Raw genomic sequence first — 20,664 nt, forward strand, 5'->3', positions numbered from 1 at the left:
CTTGCTTGGCTTCCTTCTCCATAATGCAATGAACATGATTGAAACAGATTCACGAACACAGATGTCCAGAATACTGTGGAATTATGAAATGAAAACAGAGCTTTTTCGTATCGGCTTCAATGTGGAAGGCATACCCGTGTTCGCCGGGCTACGTCACACGCATACGTCATCCGCAGAGGCGTTTCGAACCGGAAGTTTAGCGGCAAATTTAAAATGTCACTTTATAAGTTAACCCGGCCGTATTGGCATGTGTTATAATGTTAAGATTTCATCATTGATATATAAACTATCAGACTGCGTGGTCGGTAGTAGTGGGTTTCAGTAGGCCTTTAATGATGTAGTTAGCTAATCAATGATGTAGTAAATGGCTTGTATTGATGTACTTTTCTTCACGTACACTTGGTTATTATGATTACAATGTTTTGTTCTTAAATGTCTATATTTACTAGAGATGTAACAATAAGAACATTTAAATAAATTAATTCAAATTAATCACAGTAATCACTTTTTATCACAGTATTATACACATCTCAAGTTATTTTAACAGGTCAAATAAATACACGGAAAAGCCACTATTTGACATGTTTTGTGTTTATGTGTCACTGATAGTGTTTTAATCTTAGTATTTCATCTCATTTCATGTTTTAAATACTGTAGCACTTTAATATTTAACACAATCTATTAGTATTATTTCTTCTTTCTGGCTTCCTACTCTGTTATGAAGACTTCCGAGTTGGACACAGAAAGTGACACTTATCCAAACAGGAAGTACAGCCAAAATAAGAGCACCAGAACAGGAAGTGATGCTATTGCTGAGTACTGTAGCACTTTAATATTTAACACCATCTATTAGTATTATTTATTCTTTCTGGCTTCATACTCTCTTATAAAGACTTCTGAGCTGGAGACAGAAAGTGACACATATCCAAACAGGAATTACAGCCAAAATAAGAGCACCGGAACAGGAAGTGATGGAAAACACAGGAAAATGTCACGTTTATGAAGTTTATTTGACATGAATTAATTAGTACTGATGTTTGTCTTCAACTTTGACAATTTTGCGTGTGTGTGTGTGTGTGTGTGTGTGTGTGTGTGTGTGTGTGTGTGTGTGTGTGTGTGTGTGTGTGTGTGTGTGTGTGTGTATGTATGTGTGTGTGTGTGTGTGCGCCTAGTTCTGTGTGAGCGAAGTGGGCGCATTGAGCACGCTGATCACTCCGGGGACCCCCAGCATGGCCAGTGAAGCTCCAGCAGGGACCTCCAGTCCGTGCAGCAAAGCAGACAAGTCCACCGTGGACCAGCCTGGTCAGAGCTTAAGAGCTGTGCTAGCAGTGAGCTTGCCGGCAAGTGTTGCTCACGTGATCTCCTGGTGTCGCCAAGGTGCTGCTCCAGCGGGCTCGGTGAGAAGTGCGGAGGCCGAGAAGCCACCTGAGGTCCAGGCGGAGCTCCAGCACAAGAAGAGCTTTTACAGCGAGGAGCTTCACAGGGAGTATGTTCATGTCCTCTGTCGCTCACACCCTCACCAAACTCATGTGGACTTTCTCCCCTGTGGTCTCCAGGAGGAGCGTGGGCGTGGAGAAGGTCCCGGCGGGAGGGAGGGTCTCCTTGAACCTTGAGCAGATGAAGCCCATGAGGAAGAGGAAGAGGAAGGAGTACATGAGTCCTTCTGATGAAGACTCCGACATGGAGGTGACACTTTCATCTTTTACACGCTCCAACCAAGGTCTCCTTTAGAGTAGTCAGTATACAGCTGGTATTGCAGTATATACTTTAAAGTAGTCTGTGTACAGCTTGTATAGCAGTATATATTTTAGAGTAGTCAGTGTACAGCTTGTACAGCCAGCAGTATATATTTTAGAGTAGTCAGTGTACAGCTTGTATTGCAGTTTATATTCTAGAGTAGCCAGTGTACAGATGGTAATGCAGTATATATTTTAGAGTAGTACTTGTACAGGTTGTATTGCAGTATATATTTTAGAGTAATCCGTGTACAGCTTGTACAGCCAGCAGTATATATTTTAGAGTAGTCAGTGTACAACTTGTACAGCCAGCAGTATATATTTTAGAGTAGTCAGTGTACAGCTTGTATAGCAGTATATATTTTAGAGTAGTCCGTGTACAGCTTGTACAGCCAGCAGTGTATATTTTAGAGTAGTCAGTGCATAGCTTGTATTGCAGTACATATTTTAGAGTAGTCAGTGTACAGCTTGTACAGCCAGCAGTATATATTTTACAGTAGTCAGTGTACAGCTTGTATAGCAGTTTATATTCTAGAGTAGCCAGTGTACAGCTGGTATTGCAGTATATATTTTTAGAGTAGTCAGTGTACAGCTTGTATAGTAGTATATATTTTAGAGTAGTCAGTGTACAGCTTGTATTGCAGTATATATCTTGGAGTAGTACGTGTACAGCTTGTATTGCAGTATGTATTTTAGAGTAGTCAGTGTACAGCTTGTATTGCAGTGTATACTTTAGAGTAGTCTGTGTACAGCTTGTATTGCAGTATATATTTTAGAGTAGTCAGTGTACAGCTTGTACAGCAGTATATATTTTAAAGTAGTCAGTGTACAGCTTGTACAGCAGTATATATTTTAGAGTAGTCAGTGTACAGCTTGTACAGCAGTATATATTTTAAAGTCGTCAGTGTACAGCTTGTATAGCAGTATATATTTTAGAGTAGTCAGTGTACAGATGGTAATGCAGTATATATTTTAAAATAGTACGTGTACAGCTTGTATTGCAGTATATATTTTAGAGTAGTCAGTGTACAGCTTGTACAGCCAGTAGTATATATTTTAGAGCAGTCCGTGTACAGCTTGTATTGCAGTATATATTTTAGAGTAGTCAGTGTACAGCTTGTACAGCAGTATATATTTTAGAGTAGTCAGTGTACAGCTTGTACAGCAGTATATATTTTAGAGTAGTCAGTGTACAGCTTGTACAGCAGTATATATTTTAAAGTAGTCAGTGTACAGCTTGTATAGCAGTATGTATTTTAGAGTAGTCAGTGTACAGCTGGTATTGCAGTATATATTTTAGAGTAGTACATGTACAGCTTGTATTGCCGTATATATTTTAGAGTAGTCAGTGTACAGCTTCTACAGCCAGCAGTATATATTTAAGAGTAGTCAGTGTACAGCTTGTATAGCAGTATATATTTTAAAGTAGTCAGTGTACAGCTTGTACAGCCAGCAGTATATACTTTTGAGTCGTCCGTGTACAGCTTGTATTGCAGTATATATTTTAGAGTAGTCAGTGTACAGTTTATATAGCAGTTTATATTGTAGACTAGCCAGTGCACAGCTGGTATTGCAGCATATATTTTAGAGTAGTCAGTGTACAGCTTGTATAGCGGTATATATTTTAGAGTAAACAGTGTACAGCTGATATTGCAGTATATATTTTAAAGTAGTCAATGTACCGCAATATATATTTTAGAGTAGTCAGTGTACAGCTGGTCTTGCAGTATATATTTTAGAGTAGTCAGTTTACAGCAGTATATATTTTAGAGTAGTCAGTGTACAGCAGTATATATTTTAGAGTAGTCAGTGTACAGCAGTAAATATATCTTAGAGTAGATAGTCTATAGCAGTATATATTTTGGAATAGTCAGTGTGCAGCTGTTCTTGCAGTATATGTTTTAGAGTTGTCAGTGTACAGCTTGTATAGCAGTATTTATTTTAGAGTAGTCAGTGTAGAGCAGTATATATTTTAGATTAGTCAGTGTACATTAATATATATTTTAGATTAGTCAGTGTTCAGCAGTATATATTTTACATTAGTCAGTGTACAGCAGTGTATATTTGCTACCCACTGAAAGTGAGTCAATAGTCAGACATCATGGTCTATAAGTATGTGGCCAGTAGCAATATCATTGAGTTTAATATTGGTAGCATCAAGGTCTTGGGCTGCATGAGTGCTGCCAGCAACTGGAGAGCTGCGGTTCATAAAAGTCAACGTGTTAAGTTTCTGCTTCAGTTGGAATTCATGTTTCCCCACACTGAATGCCGGCAGCACGTGTGACACCATCATGTTGCCACACCCATCATACAAGCTGTTCACTGGCTACTCTAAAGACTTGCTATGTGAAATATGTCGCATGCACACCTCACTGCAACGAAAATGTGGTAAGTATATGTTTATTTTCAGGATGACAAAATGGAAGATTCCAGAGCAGACAGCAGACACATCAGAGCAGGTAAGAAGCATAGTTGCCCTACATGTATCTAGCACTTAAAAAGGTGCATGCTTCATCAAAAGTGGTGGTCAACCAAGCCAAGATGGCTGTTGTGCAGCGTGCAAACTATCTTGAGTACGCAAGGGTCCTAGATCAAAAACGTAAACTATGCAATGGAATAGATCTCTTTACTTTATCAAAACAAGTGACATCAAGGATTATCTGACGGCCGCGTTCCCAGACATGTCGAATTATTGTGCTAAATGGCACCTTGTACCCAATGAGAACAGGCGCTGGTTTGACTACCACGCATATTTAATGAGCAATAGAGTACATCGGTATATAAGCCGCACCCTCTAAATTTAGCAAAACCCTTGTTTTTCCCATATATTAGCCACATCGGACTATAAGTCGCAGATATATGTGTTGTAAAATGAGTTATTTAAACAGAAATATTTATATATTTACTTACAAATATATTTCACTTACAGATATACTTAACTTACCAAATATTATTAGTCCATGCGGCTGTTTTGTTAATTAATGTGTATTTATTTTAATGATTTTGTTGTGGTATTTTAGGTGAAAATAAGCAGAAACATGTTGAAGACGTGATTTTTGCATCCTGTCAAATAGATCAGGGGTTCTTAACCTTTTTGACCTCGGGCCCCCACTTTTACACTACAGAGGAATTTACTGAGGAATTTTTGAAACTGAAACATTATAAGTTAATAATACTAACAGACTCTCGTAAAAGTGTTAGCATATTAGCTCATGCTAACGACGCTAGCGTGGTCACTGGAAAAAATGCCCCTCTTAAAAGGAGTTCAAACAAAATTAATACAAGTTATTTTTGCTTGTAATGAGCAAAAAAATCTGACTATGGAAGGAGTCAAAATAGTCTTGGTAAGATTTCTTGAAATAAGACTTCATATTTCAGTTTTAAAAATGTTATTGAAATGAGCAATTAAACCACAATATTAGCTATACTTACTAGTTTTGTAAAGTGTTGTGTCTTAAATCAAACTTGTGATGATCCATTGCCTAAAAACAAGTTCTTAATGTCTCCCTGAAAAATTATTATTCTGGGGATAAGGACTTGTATATTTTGACTGGAAATTAGAAATATGTACTTGCTAAAATTGTGAGTGGTGTCCAGTGATTACACGACGATAGCGCTTGCAAATATGCATGAAAACACTCCTACATGCGACGCTTTAGTAAGTAAGAATTGTTTTAGTTAAGTTGTAAAACATACAAACGAAGAATCCATACGAGTAGAAACGCTATGGACGATTAGAAGACGGAACGGTACTTGTACTTCCAGTTCATAGCTCAGGTGTACTTCCAGCTCATAGCTCAGGCTAAACAGAAGTGAGCAGACTTGTCCAAAAGATGGCGCCATAGCACAAACAATAACCCTACTTTTTATTGTCTTTGCTTTGTTTTTGTTTTCTTAACTATTTGCATTATGGCCGTCAGCAAAGAAAAATCGGTAAATTTGTGTTTTCTAAGCCGCAGGGTACAAAGTGTAGGAAAAGGGTAGCAATTTTTAGTCGGGAAACTACTTATAAAAAACTTGGTGAATATGTCTCATTGATCATAGGAAATTAAGCTTATCATCATTTAGGCCCCAATATGTAGAATAAAAACCAATGTGAGACATGAATATTTGAAAATGTGGTTTCATATTGACATGATCCAGTCTCATCATGTATGTTGGATTGCAGTGGGGCAGGAAGTGACCATATTTAGACATGTGTCTTGATGTGACATCACAAAAAAAAGGTGCTGTGATGAAGAGAGAATTGTATGTGTTGAAGTTGGAGACATGAAGGCAGAGCAGTGGACCTGGACACAATATCTCCAAGAAACCAAGTCCATCGCCGCTCCAGACCACCTTTTCCACGAGGTCAGTTTGTTGTATCTTACATGTTCATACATCATATCATATGTCAGATGTTTGCTATTTCATTGTCTTCTAATAAACTCCTCCTTCTTTCCCTTAGTAATAACACCACTTAATACAAACATCATGATAATACCAGAAGCTGTTATTATTAAAGAACACATTATTTGGGGACATTTGAAAACATCTGATATTGTTTTAAGAACACAATTGTTCAATTTATTTAATGATCACAATATACCGCTATCAAATCTAATTGAATATAAGAAATAATTTCTATAAAATTTAATTGAATATAAGAAATAATTTATATTCAATCTAATTGAATATAAGAAATTATTTATATTAAATCTAATTGAATAAGAGAAATCATTTAAATCAAATGTAATTGAATATAAGAAGTAATTTATATCAAATATAATTGAATATAAGAAATATTTAACATCAAATCTAATAATACGCTAATTGAATATAAGAAATAATTTATATAAAATGTAATTGTGCGCAAATTAAATATAATAAATAATTCATATCAATTCTAATTGAATATAAGAAATAATTTATATCAAATCTAATTGTACGAAAATTAAATATAAGAAATAATTCATATCAAATCTAATAATACGCTAATTAAATATAAGTAATAATATCAAGTCTAATTGTACGAAAATTAAATATAAGAAATAACTAATATCAACTCTAATAATACGCTAATTGAATATAAGAAATAATATCAAATCTAATTGTATGAAAATTAAATACAAGAAATAATTTATATAAAATGTAATTGAATATAAGAAATAATTTAAATCAAATTTAATTGAATATAAGAAATTATTTATATTAAAACTTAATTGAATACAATAAATAATTTAAATTAAATCTAATTGAATACAAAAAATAATTTAAATCAAATTTAATTGAATATAAGATATTATTTATATTAAATCTAATTGAATATAAGAAATCATTTATATCAAATTTAATTGAATCCAAGAAGTAAATTTATATAAAATATAATTGAATATAAGAAATAATTAATATCAAATCTAATTGTATGCAAATTAAATATGAGAAATAATTCATATTAAATCGAATCATAGGCTAATTGAATATAAGAAATAATTTATGTCAAATCTAATTGTACGCAAATTAAATATAAGAAATAATTCATATCAAATCTAATTGAATAAAGGAAATAATTTATATCAAATCTAATTGTACGAAAATTAAATATAAGAAATAATTCATATCAAATCTAATAATACACTAATTAAATGTAAGAAATAATATGAAATCTAATTGTACAAAAATTAAATATACGCTAATTGAATATAAGAAATCATATCAAATCTAATTGTATGAAAATTAAATATAAAAAGTAATTTATATCAAATCTAATTGTATGATAATTAAATATAAGAAATAATTTATATCAAATCTAATTGTATGAAAAATAAATATAAGGAATAATTAATACAAAATCTAATAATACGCAAATTAAATATAAGTAATAATTCATATCAAATCTAATTGTACACAAATTTAATATAAGAAATAATTCATACCAAATTTAATTGTATACAAATTTAATATACATAATTTATATCAAATCTATGAAAATTAAATATAAGAAATCATTTATATAAAATCTAATTGTATGAAAATTAAATATAAAAAATAATTAATATCAAATCTAATTGTATGAAAATGTAATATAATAAATCATTTGTATCAAATCTAATTGTATGAAAATTTAAAATAATAAATAATTTATATCAAATCTAATAGTATGAAAATTAAATATAAGAAATCATATCAAATCTAATTGTACGAAAATTAAATATAAGAAATAATCCATCCATCCATCCATCTTCTTCCGCTTATCCGAGGTCGGGTCGCAGGGGCAGCAGCCTAAGCAGGGAAACCCAGACTTCCCTCTCCCCAGCCACTTCGTCCAGCTCCTCCCGGGGGATCCCGAGGCGTTCCCAGGCCAGCCAGGAGAGATAGTCTTCCCAACGTGTCCTGGGTCTTCCCCGTGGCCTCCTACTGGTCGGACGTGCCCGAAACACCTTCCTAGGGAGGCGTTCGGGTGGCATCCTGACCAGATGCCCGAACCACCTCATCTGGCTCCTCTCGATGTGGAGGAGCAGCGGCTTTACTTTGAGCTCCCCCCGGATGACCGAGCTTCTCACCCTACCTCTAAGGGAGAGCCCCGCCACCCGGCGGAGGAAACTCATACCCGTGATCTTGTCCTTTCGGTCATGACCCAAAGCTCATGACCACAGGTGAGGATGGGAACGTAGATCGACCGGTAAATCGAGAACTTTGCCTTCCGGCTCAGCTCCTTCTTCACCACAACGGATCGATACAGCGTCCGCATTACTGAAGACGCCGCACCGATCCGCCTGTCGATCTCACGATCCACTCTTCCCTCACTCGTGAACAAGACTCCGAGGTACTTGAACTCCTCCAAGAAATAATATCAAATATAATATTACGCTAATTGAATATAAGAAATAATTTATATCAAATCTAATTGTATGAAAATTAGATATAAGAAATAATATCAAATCTAATAATACGCTAATTGAATATAATAAATAATGTATATCAAATCTAATAATATGCTTATTGAATATAATAAATAATATCAAATCTAAGTGAAATAAGAAATAATTTATATCAAATCTAATAATACGCTAATTGAATATAAGAAATAATTTATATCAAATCTAATTAAATATAATAAATAATTTATATCAAATCTAATAATACGCTTATTGAATATAATAAATAATTAATATAAAATCTAATTGAAATAAGAAATAATTTATACCAAATCTAATAATACGCTAATTGAATACGGTATAATAAATAATTCATATCAAATCTAATTGTACGAAAATTAGATATTAGAATTAATATCAAATCTAATAATACGCTAATTGAATATAAGAAATAATTTATATCAAATCTAATTGTACGCTAATTAAATATAAGAAATCATTTTGTATGTATTATTACGTTTTAAAATGTAGTTGTTCAAATACAATTTTATTTGGTGATCATGACAGATTATAACAATATATTAGAATAAAATGTAATAATAGTAAAATGCTAATTAAGTTTAGAATGTATTGTTATATTAAGCCATTACAATTAAAAATGCACCTGTCAAATCTAATAACAATACCCTGATAGAATACATTTAAACATTTAAATATTGTTGTATTTAATATGTACTATTACATTTTAAAATGTGGTTGTACAAATATGATTTATTTCATGATCCTGATAAATTATGACATGAATGTACTACTGTGAAATCTAATAATAACATAATTAAAAATACAATAACTAATATTGCTATATCTTGTCATGTATTATTATATTTTAAATAGAAAGTGTACAAATATAATTTATTTCATGAATCTGGTAAATTATGACTTAAAAGTACCAGTATAAAATCTAATAAAGATAAAAATGCCCTAATTAAATATAGAATCAAGTATATTGTTATATATATTTGTATGTATTATTACATTTAAAAAAGCAGTTGTAAAATATTAATTTCATGATCCTGGTAAATTATCATAATATACAAGCATAAAATCTATCAAAGATAAAATGCCCCAATTAAATAATAGAATCAAGTATTTTGTTGTATATTTCCCATGTATTATTACATTTAAAAAAGCAGTTGCACTATTATAATGTATTTCTTGATCCTGGTAAATGATCACAATACACCAGTATAAAATCTAATGAAGATAAAAAATGCCATAATTAAATATAGAATCAATTATTTTTTTATATATTTCTCATGTATTATTACATTTAAAAAAGCAGTTGCACTATTATAATTTATTTCTTGATCCTGGTAAATGATCACAATATACCAGTACAAAATCTAATAAAGATAAAAAATGCCTTAATTAAATATAGAACCAAGTATTTTGTAATATATTTTTAATGTATTATTACATTTTTAAAAACAGTTGTACAAACATAATTGATTTCATGATCCTGGTAAAATATATATATATATATATGTTGTAAAATGAATTATTTACACAGATATATTTAGTAAATGTTTATTTACATACCTTAATTGTAAATTATCATAATATACCAGTATAAAATATATTAAATAGATAAAATGCCCCAATTAAATATAGAATCAAGTTAATTGTTATATATATTTTTATGTATTATTACATTTTAAAAAGCAGTTGTACTATTATAATTTATTTCATGATCCTGGTAAATTATCACAATTTACCAGTATAAAATCTAATAAAGATAAAAATGCCCTAATTAGATATGTAATCAAGTATATTGTTATATATATGTATATGTATAATTACATTTAAATAAGCAGTTGCACAAATATATATTTATTTGACTATCCTGGTCAACTGTGACATGAATATTGTCAGGAACTGGCATGGTAGTAGTTAGCGTGACCCCGAGATGCAGACACAGAAGGCGACGTGCAGGTCAAATTGTGGTGCCAAAAACAGCCACACATGAAACACAAACAGTAAACAACGCACTCCGGTGGTGTTTGACTACAGGTGCGGGTTCTAGTCCACAAACTGAGGCAGGTGTGTCAGGGACGAGCAGGAAGTAGAAAGAATGAAAGAAGGAAGGAACGCTGCAACAGAAATGAACCCATAACACAGGAAAATAGTTCAAAAACCTAAAAACTGTCCCATCACTCTAAGATGTAATAATAACAATGATGTCACTATTAAATACAGAGTAAAAGTTGCTTAACTAGATCTTTTTTCAACTTTGTGCTGTTATGTGCAGAAAAATATATGTTTGAATTAGGGCTGGGCGATAAAACGATATCAATACATTGATATTAATCAAATATTAATTGAGTTTTGCTTCTTCGTCGAGAGAAAGGGGAAGTATGGACGCAAGGTTGGTTGCATGAACAAAGGCTCTCTGGTAATCAGGAAGTGATGACTGATCAGGAGCAGTGACACGCTAACAGCCAATCAGGTGACAGTATCAACTATCAAGTTTGGTTGATTCTTTGCATGGAGTGAGAAGAGAAAGTCCAAATAAAGAAATTGTCGATCAAAGAGGAAAAAGTTTTTGGATGTTTTCAAAAGGGATTGTAGTCAGACCAATGTGGTCTGTACATGATGCAAGGCAAGAGCGCTAACACCACACCACCTTAGCTGCGCTCACCCTTTAGAGCACAGCTGCCACTAAACCTGCAGAAAATAGTTTACATTTTCACACTTTGCACTAATTTCTTACACTTTATGAAGCATTTCTTACATATTCATGATTTTTAAGATCTTATTGTTAAGTGTTCAATGTGATTTTAATATTTTGTTGACATTGTTTGAGTGTTTTCATGCTTGTGTTGACATTTCCTTTCTGCTTTGATAGCTGAGGGATTATAATCACAGGAAGTTACATTTGTATATTTACATTTTTTATTTAAATATGTTTTTTTATTTAAATGTAATTGTTTTTATTTTTTGTAGCTATTCATATTTCATAATGAAAAATGATGCAAATAAATAAAAAAAGGTTACTACATGTGACATCAAATATATTTTTCTCCTGCTCCTTATTTTCCATAGTTCATAAAAATATCAATAATTATTGATATCAACCGATATAAAACACTAATATTGTGATACAGTTTCCAGCCATATCGCCCAGCCCTAAAGTCCTGTAAGTAAAAGTGTATGCACAATTGATGTTATATATTCCTAAAGACTCATCTATATCATAGATATACTACTTTTTTCCAGATATTTTTGATCATGTGTGAAGTGGAATGATTGAGCAGTAAAATGTTCCTTTGCTGTGTGTGCAGAGCCAGAGAGCTCCTGCAGTGAAGAAGGCCTTCAAGCAGGGCATGAAGCTGGAGGGCATCGACCCTCAGCACCCGTCCATGTACTTTGTTCTCACCGTGGCCGAGGTAACTTACTTACTTACTTACTTGCAGTAGCCCGGCGTATAGTGTCAAGTGGTTTTCTAATTACCTGTTCAACAGAACCTCCCTGTAACAAAGGGTGTACCTCAGGGTTCTATATCAGGTCCAATGTTATTTGCCATTCCTGTAAATAATCTCTGTGGTAATGTGTCGGATGCTGCGTTCCATTTTCCTTGATTAGCCATTCAAACCTGTTTGTGTCAACTTTTGTGCATGTTATCAGATCAAAGTCACTGGGGTATGTAAACTTTTGATCAGGGTCATTTGGGTACTTTCTTTAGTCATTTAAATTTAAAAAGAGTAAACACAGTTGTTTGCCAATAAATAGCTTCACACAACCATTAAGCATGAGTGGAAGAAAGGTTTTTGTGTTATCATTCATATTCTCTGAAGAATGGCCAAGAAATCATAAATTCTCCCAGGGTATGTAAACTTATGAGCACAACTTGTTGTGTTTCAACTAAAGGGGAGGTGACGGCTCAGACACCAGGGGGCAGTATATACAAATATTTATTATATATATAGACAATATAGATATATATATAATAATAATAAACAATACAACTAAACTAAGGAAATGGAGTGTGAACTAGAATACCAGAGTGTGTGATGTAAGACTATGTGTGTAGTATTTAACTGGAATGTGTGTTACCAAAGTGTTGAAGAGATACGAGGAAGTCCAGGGGGCAGGCAGATGATCAGATGTCCTGGAAGTAGAACCCCCCCAAACAGGAACAACAGACAGGGGAGGGCGGAGGGGCGAACTGGTGGTGGGTCGCCGGCCCAAGTGTCCCCGAATCCACCGGGGACGAGTCTGGTGGCGGCGGCGAGTAGAACGCCGCTGAGGCCGGCGGGGCGGGCGACCCAGGAATGGCCACCATCTTGGCCGTCGGGAAGGCAGACACAAGTGGCGCCATGGTGCGTCTCGCCGGAAACGAGGAGGTGACGTCTGAGGCGAAGAGGAGGAAGTCGGCGGCGTGGAAGCGGCGGACGTCTTCGGCGGCGTGGAAGCAGCGGACGTCATCGGCGGCGTGGAAGCAGCGGACGTCATCGGCGGCGTGGAAGCAGCGGACGTCATCGGCGGCGTGGAAGCAGCGGACGTCATCGGCGGCGTGGAAGCAGCGGACGTCATCGGCGGCGTGGAAGCAGCGGACGTCATCGGCGATGCAGACGTAGAAGACGGCTGAGGATCAGGCCGAGGCGCTGGGGTGGGCGCTGCTGGCCGAGGTGCAGAGGTCGGCGCTGCTGGCCGAGGTGCAGAGGTCGGCGCTGCAGGCCGAGGTGCAGAGGTCGGCGCTGCAGGACGATGGTGCAGAGGTCGGCGCTGCAGGACGATGGGCGAAGGTCAGGGCCAGCCTTGGAGCTGGTGGAGACGCGGGGGCTCTCCTGGGGACTGGTGCTAGCTCGGAGGCTAGCGCTAGCTCAGAGGCTAGTCGAGGGGCTGGTGCTAGCTCAGGGGCTAGCCGAGAGGCTGGTGCTAGCTCGGAGGCTAGTCGAAGGGCTGGTGCTAGCACGGAGGCTAGTCGAAGGGCTGGTGCTAGCACGGAGGCTAGTCAAGGGGCTGGGGCTAGCTCGGAGGCTAGTAGAGGAGCTGGGGCTAGCTCGGAGGCTAGCCGAGGGGCTGGTGCCAGCTCAGGGGCTAGCCGAGGGGCTGGTGCTAGCTCAAGGGCTAGCCGAGGGTCTGGTGCTAGCTCAGGGGCTAGCCGAGGGTCTGGTGCTAGCTCAGGGGCTAGCCAGGGGGCTGGTGCCAGCTCAGGGGCTAGCCAGGGGGCTGGTGGCTGTGGCTGGGAAAAACAAAAAATAGGTGGAATAAGTCTGGCAGAGGGAAGTCTGTCTGGTTGCAGCTGCGCCCTCACACCAGCACAGCCACCAGTACCATCCCCCCCCTCCGAAAGCGGATGCCAGACGCTTCCAGCTAACTGAGGGACAGTCACTAAGGGTGGGAGGTGGGTGGCCAGGCGGCGGGTAAATTCCTCTATCCCTACAGCACTGCTAAACAGTCCAAGATTTTGCTGAGGTGGGCTAGAAAAATTGTCCAGGGTGGATTGAAAAGAAAAAGACATAATGAGAAGGGGGGGGAAAAAGGAGGAAGAAAAAAAAAAAGTCACTGGGGGCGGAGCTAAAGTCACTTGGGGTGGGGCTAAAGTCACTGGGCCGTCAGGTCCCTAATCAATTGGCGGGAACTTACTGTAGTGTTTCAACTAAAGGGGAGGTGACGGCTCAGACAACAGGGGGAAGTATATACAAATATTTATTATATATATAGACAATATAGATATATATATATAATAATAATAAACAATACAACTAAACTAAGGAAATGGAGTGTGAACTAGAATACCAGAGTGTGTGATGTAAGACTATGTGTGTAGTATTTAACTGGAATGTGTGTTACCAAAGTGTTGAAGAGATACGAGGAAGTCCAGGGAGCAGGCAGATGATCCGGGATACAAGCGGGGTCCGTGGGGCTGAGAGGAGCGTCAGAGTTCAAGTCCATGCGAGGTGGTCGAGATCCGGGAAGGCAAAACACTGCGGGCACACGGGAGAAGACAGGGGGGTCAAGGCACGGAGAGGAAACAAGGAGAGAGTCTAAAGGCAGTCGCTTACTGTACACCATGAGAAAACTAAGTTCCCGCGCCTATCCTTGGGTCCACCCTGCCTTTATCCGGCACGCCCTCATCAGGATCAGGTGTGCAGATAGCCAGTGAGTGTTTGCAGCTGGTGGCTGCTGCAGGGCGGAGACGCGCGCGTCCCTGGATGTGCGCACCCGTGGGCGTGTCCCGAGGTGCGCACAGACGGCAGGGGTCTGAGCCGTAACACAACTGTATTCTTCATCCCCTGCTGTAGAGCAAACCTTCGAGCTCCTGCAGCCTGCTTTTGATGTTGTTCAGTCCCAGCTTTTGATGTTGTTCAGTCGCAGCTTTTGATGTTGTTCAGTCCCAGCTGACACAGCTGAAACTAGGACTAAATGCAGAGAAATGTAAGGTGATGTTATTTTGAAATGGCAAACCACTGCCATTGAACATTACAAAAATATCAACTGCTCATAAGATTGAACTTGACATGGTTATGACGTATAAGTGTACCTCAGGGTTCTATATCAGGTCCAATGTTATTTTCCATTCATGGAAATAATTTCTGTGGTAATGTGTCAAATGCTGCTTTCCATTTTTATGCAGATGACACGGTCATATATATTCTTCATCCCCTGCTGTAGCGCAGACCTTTGAACTCCTGCAGTCTGCTTTTGATGTTGTTCAGTCCCAGCTCTTGATGTTGTTCAGTCCCAGCTGACACAGCTGAAACTAGGATTAAATGCAGAGAAATCTAATGTGATGTTATTTTCAAATGGCAAATGACAATTGAACATTCCGAAAATATCAACTGCTCATAGGATTGAACTTGACATGGTCATGACGTATAAGTGTACCTAAGGGTTCTATATCAGCTCCAATGTTATTTTCCATTCATGGAAATAATCTCTGTGATATTGTGTCGGATGCTGCGTTCCATTTTTATGCAGATGACACGCTCATATATATTCTTCATCCCCTGCTGTAGCGCAGACCTTCGAACTCCTGCAGTCTGCTTTTGATGTTGTTCAGTCCCAGCTTTTGATGTTGTTCCGTCCCAGATGACACAGCTGAAACTAGTCCTAAATGCAGAGAAATGTAAGGTGATGTTATTTTCAAATGGCAAACCACTGCCATTGAACATTCCAAAAATATCAACTGCTCATAAGATCGAACTTGAAATGGTCATGATGTATAAGTGTACCTCAGGGTTCTATATCAGCTCCAATGTTATTTTCCATTCATGTAAATCTCTGTAGTAATGTGTCGGATGCTGCGTTCCATTTTTATGCAGATGATGCGGTCATATATATATATATATATATATATATATATATATATATATATATATATATATATATATATATATATATATATATATATATATACAACGTTTGAGAACTGAGGAGACCAATTTTTGAAGTGGAATTATTTCCCATTCTTGCTTGATGTACAGCTTAAGTTGTTCAACGGTCCCATAATGCGCCACACATTTTCAACGGGAGACAGGTCTGGACTACAGGCAGGCCAGTCTAGTACCCGCACTCTTTTACTATGAAGCTACGCTGTTGTAACACGTGGCTTGGCATTGTCTTGCTGAAATAAGCAGGGGCGTCCATGATAACGTTGCTTGGATGGCAACATATGTTGCCTCAAAACCTGTATGTACCTCTCACCATTAATGGTGCCTTCACAGATGTGTAAGTTACCCATGCCTTGGGCACTAATACACCCCCATACCATCACAGATGCTGCCTTTTACACTTTGCGTCTAGAACTATCCGGATGGTTCTTTTCCTCTTTGGTCTGGAGGACTCGTGTCCTCCAGACAAAAGACGTTGTCCACAGTTTCCAAAAACAATTTGAAACGTGGACTCGTCAGACCACAGAACACTTTTTCACTTTGCATCAGTCCATTTTAGATGAGCTCGGGCCCAGCAAAGCGTTTCTGGGTGTTGTTGATAAATGGCTTTGGCTTTGCATAGTAGAGTTTTAACTTGCACTTACAGATGTAGCAACCAACTGTAGTTACTGACAGTGGTTTTCTGAAGTGTTCCTGAGCCCATGTGGCGATATCCTTTACACACTGATGTGGTTTTTTGATGCAGTACCGCCTGAGGGATCCAAGGTGCGTAATATCATGGCTTATGTGCAGTGATTTCTCCAGATTCTCTGAACCTTTTGATGATATTACGGAGCGTAGATGGTGAAATACCTAAATTCCTTGCAATAGCTGCTTGAGAAATGTTGTTCTTAAACAATTTGCTCAGGCATTTGTTGACAACGTGGTGACCCTCGCCCCATCCTTGTTTGTGAATGACTGAGCATTTCATGGAAGCTGCTTTTATACCCATTCATGGCACCCACCTGTTCCCAATTAGCCTGTTCACCTGTGGGATGTTCCAAATAAGTGTTTGATGAGCATTCTTCAACTTTCTCAGTCTTTTTTGCCACTTGTGCCAGCTTTTTTGAAACATGTTGCAGGCATCAAATTCCAAATGAGCTAATATTTGCAAAAAAGAACTAAGTTTTCCAGTTCGAATGTTAAATATCTTGTCTTTGCAGTCTATTCAATTGAATACAAGTTGAAAAAGATTTGCAAATCATTGTATTCTGTTTTTATTTACCATTTACACAACGTGACAACTTCATTGGTTTTGGGGTTTGTAAATGCTTGACTTACCTATCGAGGAGGAAATTAGCAAGTTTGGTGTCAGATGAGAAAATCTTCTCCGCCTTCAATGGTCTCCATCTTTCAAAGGCATCACCGATACAAATCCTGGTTTTGTTCCTGGCTTTGTCATGAATAACTTGAGAATGGTAACTTTTAGATGGACTAAGGTCTGACATGTTTAGTAACTTTACCAGTGGCAGTAGCCAGCCCAAGATGGCAACCTGAATGTGACACACTCACAGACTTTCTAATTGGTCAAACAGTGGAGGGCGGGGCATCGAAATGAAAACAATAACAATATTTCGGGGCTGTAAATGTAATTTTGAAATGAGAATATCCCGGCTGAACTACTGTTATCAGTTATAGAGGTATTGGAAAATAACATGATTTATTAATGACATATCATGACATTTCTACATATAGCTCCTTTAACTCTGGTGTGGGACTGCTACTGTTGTATGTGTTTATGAAAGCACTTTTCGCTTGGCCAGGTCGCTCGTAAAATAGATTTTGATCTGCCTGAATGAAAATAAAGTTCTGGCCTGCAGGTGTGCGGCCACCGTCTGCGCCTTCACTTCGACGGCTACTCTGACTGCCATGACTTCTGGGTCAACGCCAACTCGCCCGACGTGCACCCAGTGGGATGGTGTGAGCGCACGGGCCACAAACTGCACACGCCCAAAGGTCAGAGGTCAGGATGCAGCCTTCCAGTTGAGCCGGATGGTTAAAACACCACACCTTATGCAGGTTGTAAAGAGGAGGAGTTTACCTGGGCAAACTACCTGAAGATGACCAAAGCACAAGTGGCTCCTGAAGAACTCTTTGCCAGTCCTGGCAGGGTAAGACCTGGTCTTCTTCTGTCCTCTGACACACGCCAGTATCAGAAGATGTGTGTGTGTGTGTGTGTGTGTGTGTGTGTGTGTGTGTGTGTGTGTGTGTGTGTGTGTGTGTGTGTGTGTGTGTGTGTGTGTGTGTGTGTGTGTGCGCGCTCCAACAGACGGACGTGCAGTGCGGCTTCCAGGTGGGCATGAAACTGGAGGCCGTGGACCGCATGAACCCTTCGCTCATCTGCGTGGCCACCGTCACCGACGCCGTAGACCGCCGCTTCCTGGTCCACTTTGACAACTGGGACGACACCTACGACTACTGGTCAGCAAGTCCAAACAATATTTCATGGTACTAGCACAACATTGATGCAATAATATATTTATATCAATCAATCAAACAATCAATGTTTATTTATATAGCCCTAAATCACAAGTGTCTCAAAGGGCTGTACAAGCCACAACGACATCCTCGGTACAGAGCCCACATACGGGCAAGGAAAACTCACCCCAGTGGGACGTCAATGTGAATGACTATGAGAAACCTTGGAGAGGACCGCATATGTGGGTAACCCCCCCCCTCTAGGGGAGACCGAAAGCAATGGATGTCGAGTGGGTCTGACATAATATTGTGAAAGTCCAACACATCAGCGAAAGTCCAGTCCATGGTGGGGCCAGCAGGAACCATCCCGAGCGGAGACGGGTCAACAGCGTAGAGATGTCCCCATCCGATGAACAGGCTAGCGGTCCACCCCGGAGCAGAGTAGAAAAGAAAAGAAAATAAACGGCAGATAAACTGGTCTAAAAAGGGAGTCTATTTAAAGGCTAGAGCAGGGGTCACCAACGCGGTGTCCGCGGACACCAGGTCGCCCGTAAGGACCAGATGAGTCGCCCGCGGGCCTGTTCTAAAAAAAAAATAAAAAATTAAATCTACATAGAAAAAACACAAGATACACTTTCAATCAGTGCATCAACCCAAACAATCTCCCCTATGCACACTCATCCACACCCACTCACACAAAAGGGGTTATTTCTTTCTGCTACCAATATTCTGGTTCCCACAACATAGACAACACATCTGCAAGGGACACAGTCCCTGAAGCACACATGATTGTATAGGCTGCTGGTCCACTAACATTTTCATTAATTACTATTTTTTATGTAATTATTTTTATGTTGTTTTACTTTCTTTTTTATCCAAGAAAATGTTTTTTATTTATTTATCTTATTTTATTTTATTTTTTAAAAAAGGGCCTTATCTTCAACAGACCAGGTTGTCAATGAAATTAGATCTGTTTAAAGGGTTTTTTAAACCAGGCCCAGTCCAGATAATGTCCAAGTCGGACTCAGCAACACACACCTTCATTCATGTACACAGAAAAAAATTAGGGAACACAACAGATTGCATATAATTTATAAACAAAATTACATTTTCAAAATAAGCATTTATGTACAGTCCAGATTATGTCCAGGTCACTCAAATTAGGGAACACAACAACAGATATCATATAATCTATAAACATAATTATACTTTCAAAATAAGCCTTTGAGGACTTCTCATCTTTTTTTTAATGTTTTTTGGCATCATTATCGTTTTCAACCATGTAACTTTCTAAAGTTAGAAAATACTGAATAAATGTTTTAAAGAAAATAATACTAAGTGAATATCTGTTTTTGGCCTTAAAAATAAACATTTTACCGAGTACTATAATTAAATTGACTAAATCATGATTGTCAATGAACTCTCCTAAAATAACAGAAACCCCATTAAGCTTCATAAACAAACCAATCCTTAAACACATTTTTTCAACTTCCACCCAAAACAAAGACACAATATGACAATACCAAAACAAATGCAGGGTGGATTCAGGCTCCTGACAACAAAATCGGCAATCATCTGACTCTGTCATATTCCATAATTTTAACATTTTCCCTGTGGGTAAGAAGTTATAAATAATTTTAATTTGAAAATAACGATTTTGCACATCGATAGTGGTTTTATAGATTACTTTGAATATGGCATCCCATGGCAACGGGCAGTCAAAAAAGTCCTCCCATTTTCCATTTGTGTTGTATGAGGCAGCCTTCAAAGATTTCTTTATTAAATAAAAATTATATTTTTTTCTATTTATTTTAGTTCCTTTTTGCAACTAGAATTTCTTATTAGAGGTTTACAAACTAATAATTTAGTAGTTCCATAATTAATTATTTGTTTCCATCTTTTCCCAATTACTCCAGTTAGTTGATAAAATGAAAAGCTTGAGCAAGCATCACCATACATAGCTCTAAATTCATCATACTTCATAATTTTACTATTCTCATTGATAATATCATTGACAAAAATTATTCCTCTTTCAAACATATTTTTCCAAAAGAAAGGCTTTCCATCTATTACAATATTAGAGTTCATCCATATTAACTGCTGCAAAATATTGTCTCTTTTTTCTGGCACATAAAATTGAAAACACCACTATGAGTGGATTGTTTCCCAGCAGACTCTCTGGGAGGGGATCACTTGTAAAAAAGGATACAATTTCTT

General features: G+C 37.6%; 1 protein-coding gene across 7 annotated transcripts in view; it reads left to right on the forward strand.

Moving 5' to 3' along the window:
• l3mbtl1 (L3MBTL histone methyl-lysine binding protein 1) overlaps positions 1–20,664 on the forward strand; it is an 84,125-nt gene that overhangs the window by 21,967 nt on the left and 41,494 nt on the right. For 5 of the 7 annotated variants that reach the window (XR_009827151.1, XR_009827150.1, XM_062057554.1 and 2 more), the window contains exons 4-12: positions 1,173–1,302; positions 1,378–1,486; positions 1,557–1,686; positions 4,147–4,195; positions 5,998–6,086; positions 11,935–12,039; positions 17,850–17,985; positions 18,049–18,140; positions 18,299–18,477. Coding sequence is in view for 5 of the 7 variants with exons in the window: in XM_062057554.1 (XP_061913538.1) it covers positions 1,173–1,302; positions 1,378–1,486; positions 1,557–1,686; positions 4,147–4,195; positions 5,998–6,086; positions 11,935–12,039; positions 17,850–17,985; positions 18,049–18,140; positions 18,299–18,477 (1,019 nt within the window). In the remaining 2 variants the exon portion in view is untranslated. The remainder of the gene's footprint in view (positions 1–1,172; positions 1,303–1,377; positions 1,487–1,556; positions 1,687–4,146; positions 4,196–5,997; positions 6,087–11,934; positions 12,040–17,849; positions 17,986–18,048; positions 18,141–18,298; positions 18,478–20,664) is intronic. The other 2 variants (XM_062057556.1, XM_062057557.1) reach the window with 1 other exon arrangement.

Source organism: Entelurus aequoreus, linkage group LG01, assembly GCF_033978785.1.
Source record: "Entelurus aequoreus isolate RoL-2023_Sb linkage group LG01, RoL_Eaeq_v1.1, whole genome shotgun sequence".
In the NCBI taxonomy this organism is placed as follows: domain Eukaryota; kingdom Metazoa; phylum Chordata; class Actinopteri; order Syngnathiformes; family Syngnathidae; genus Entelurus; species Entelurus aequoreus.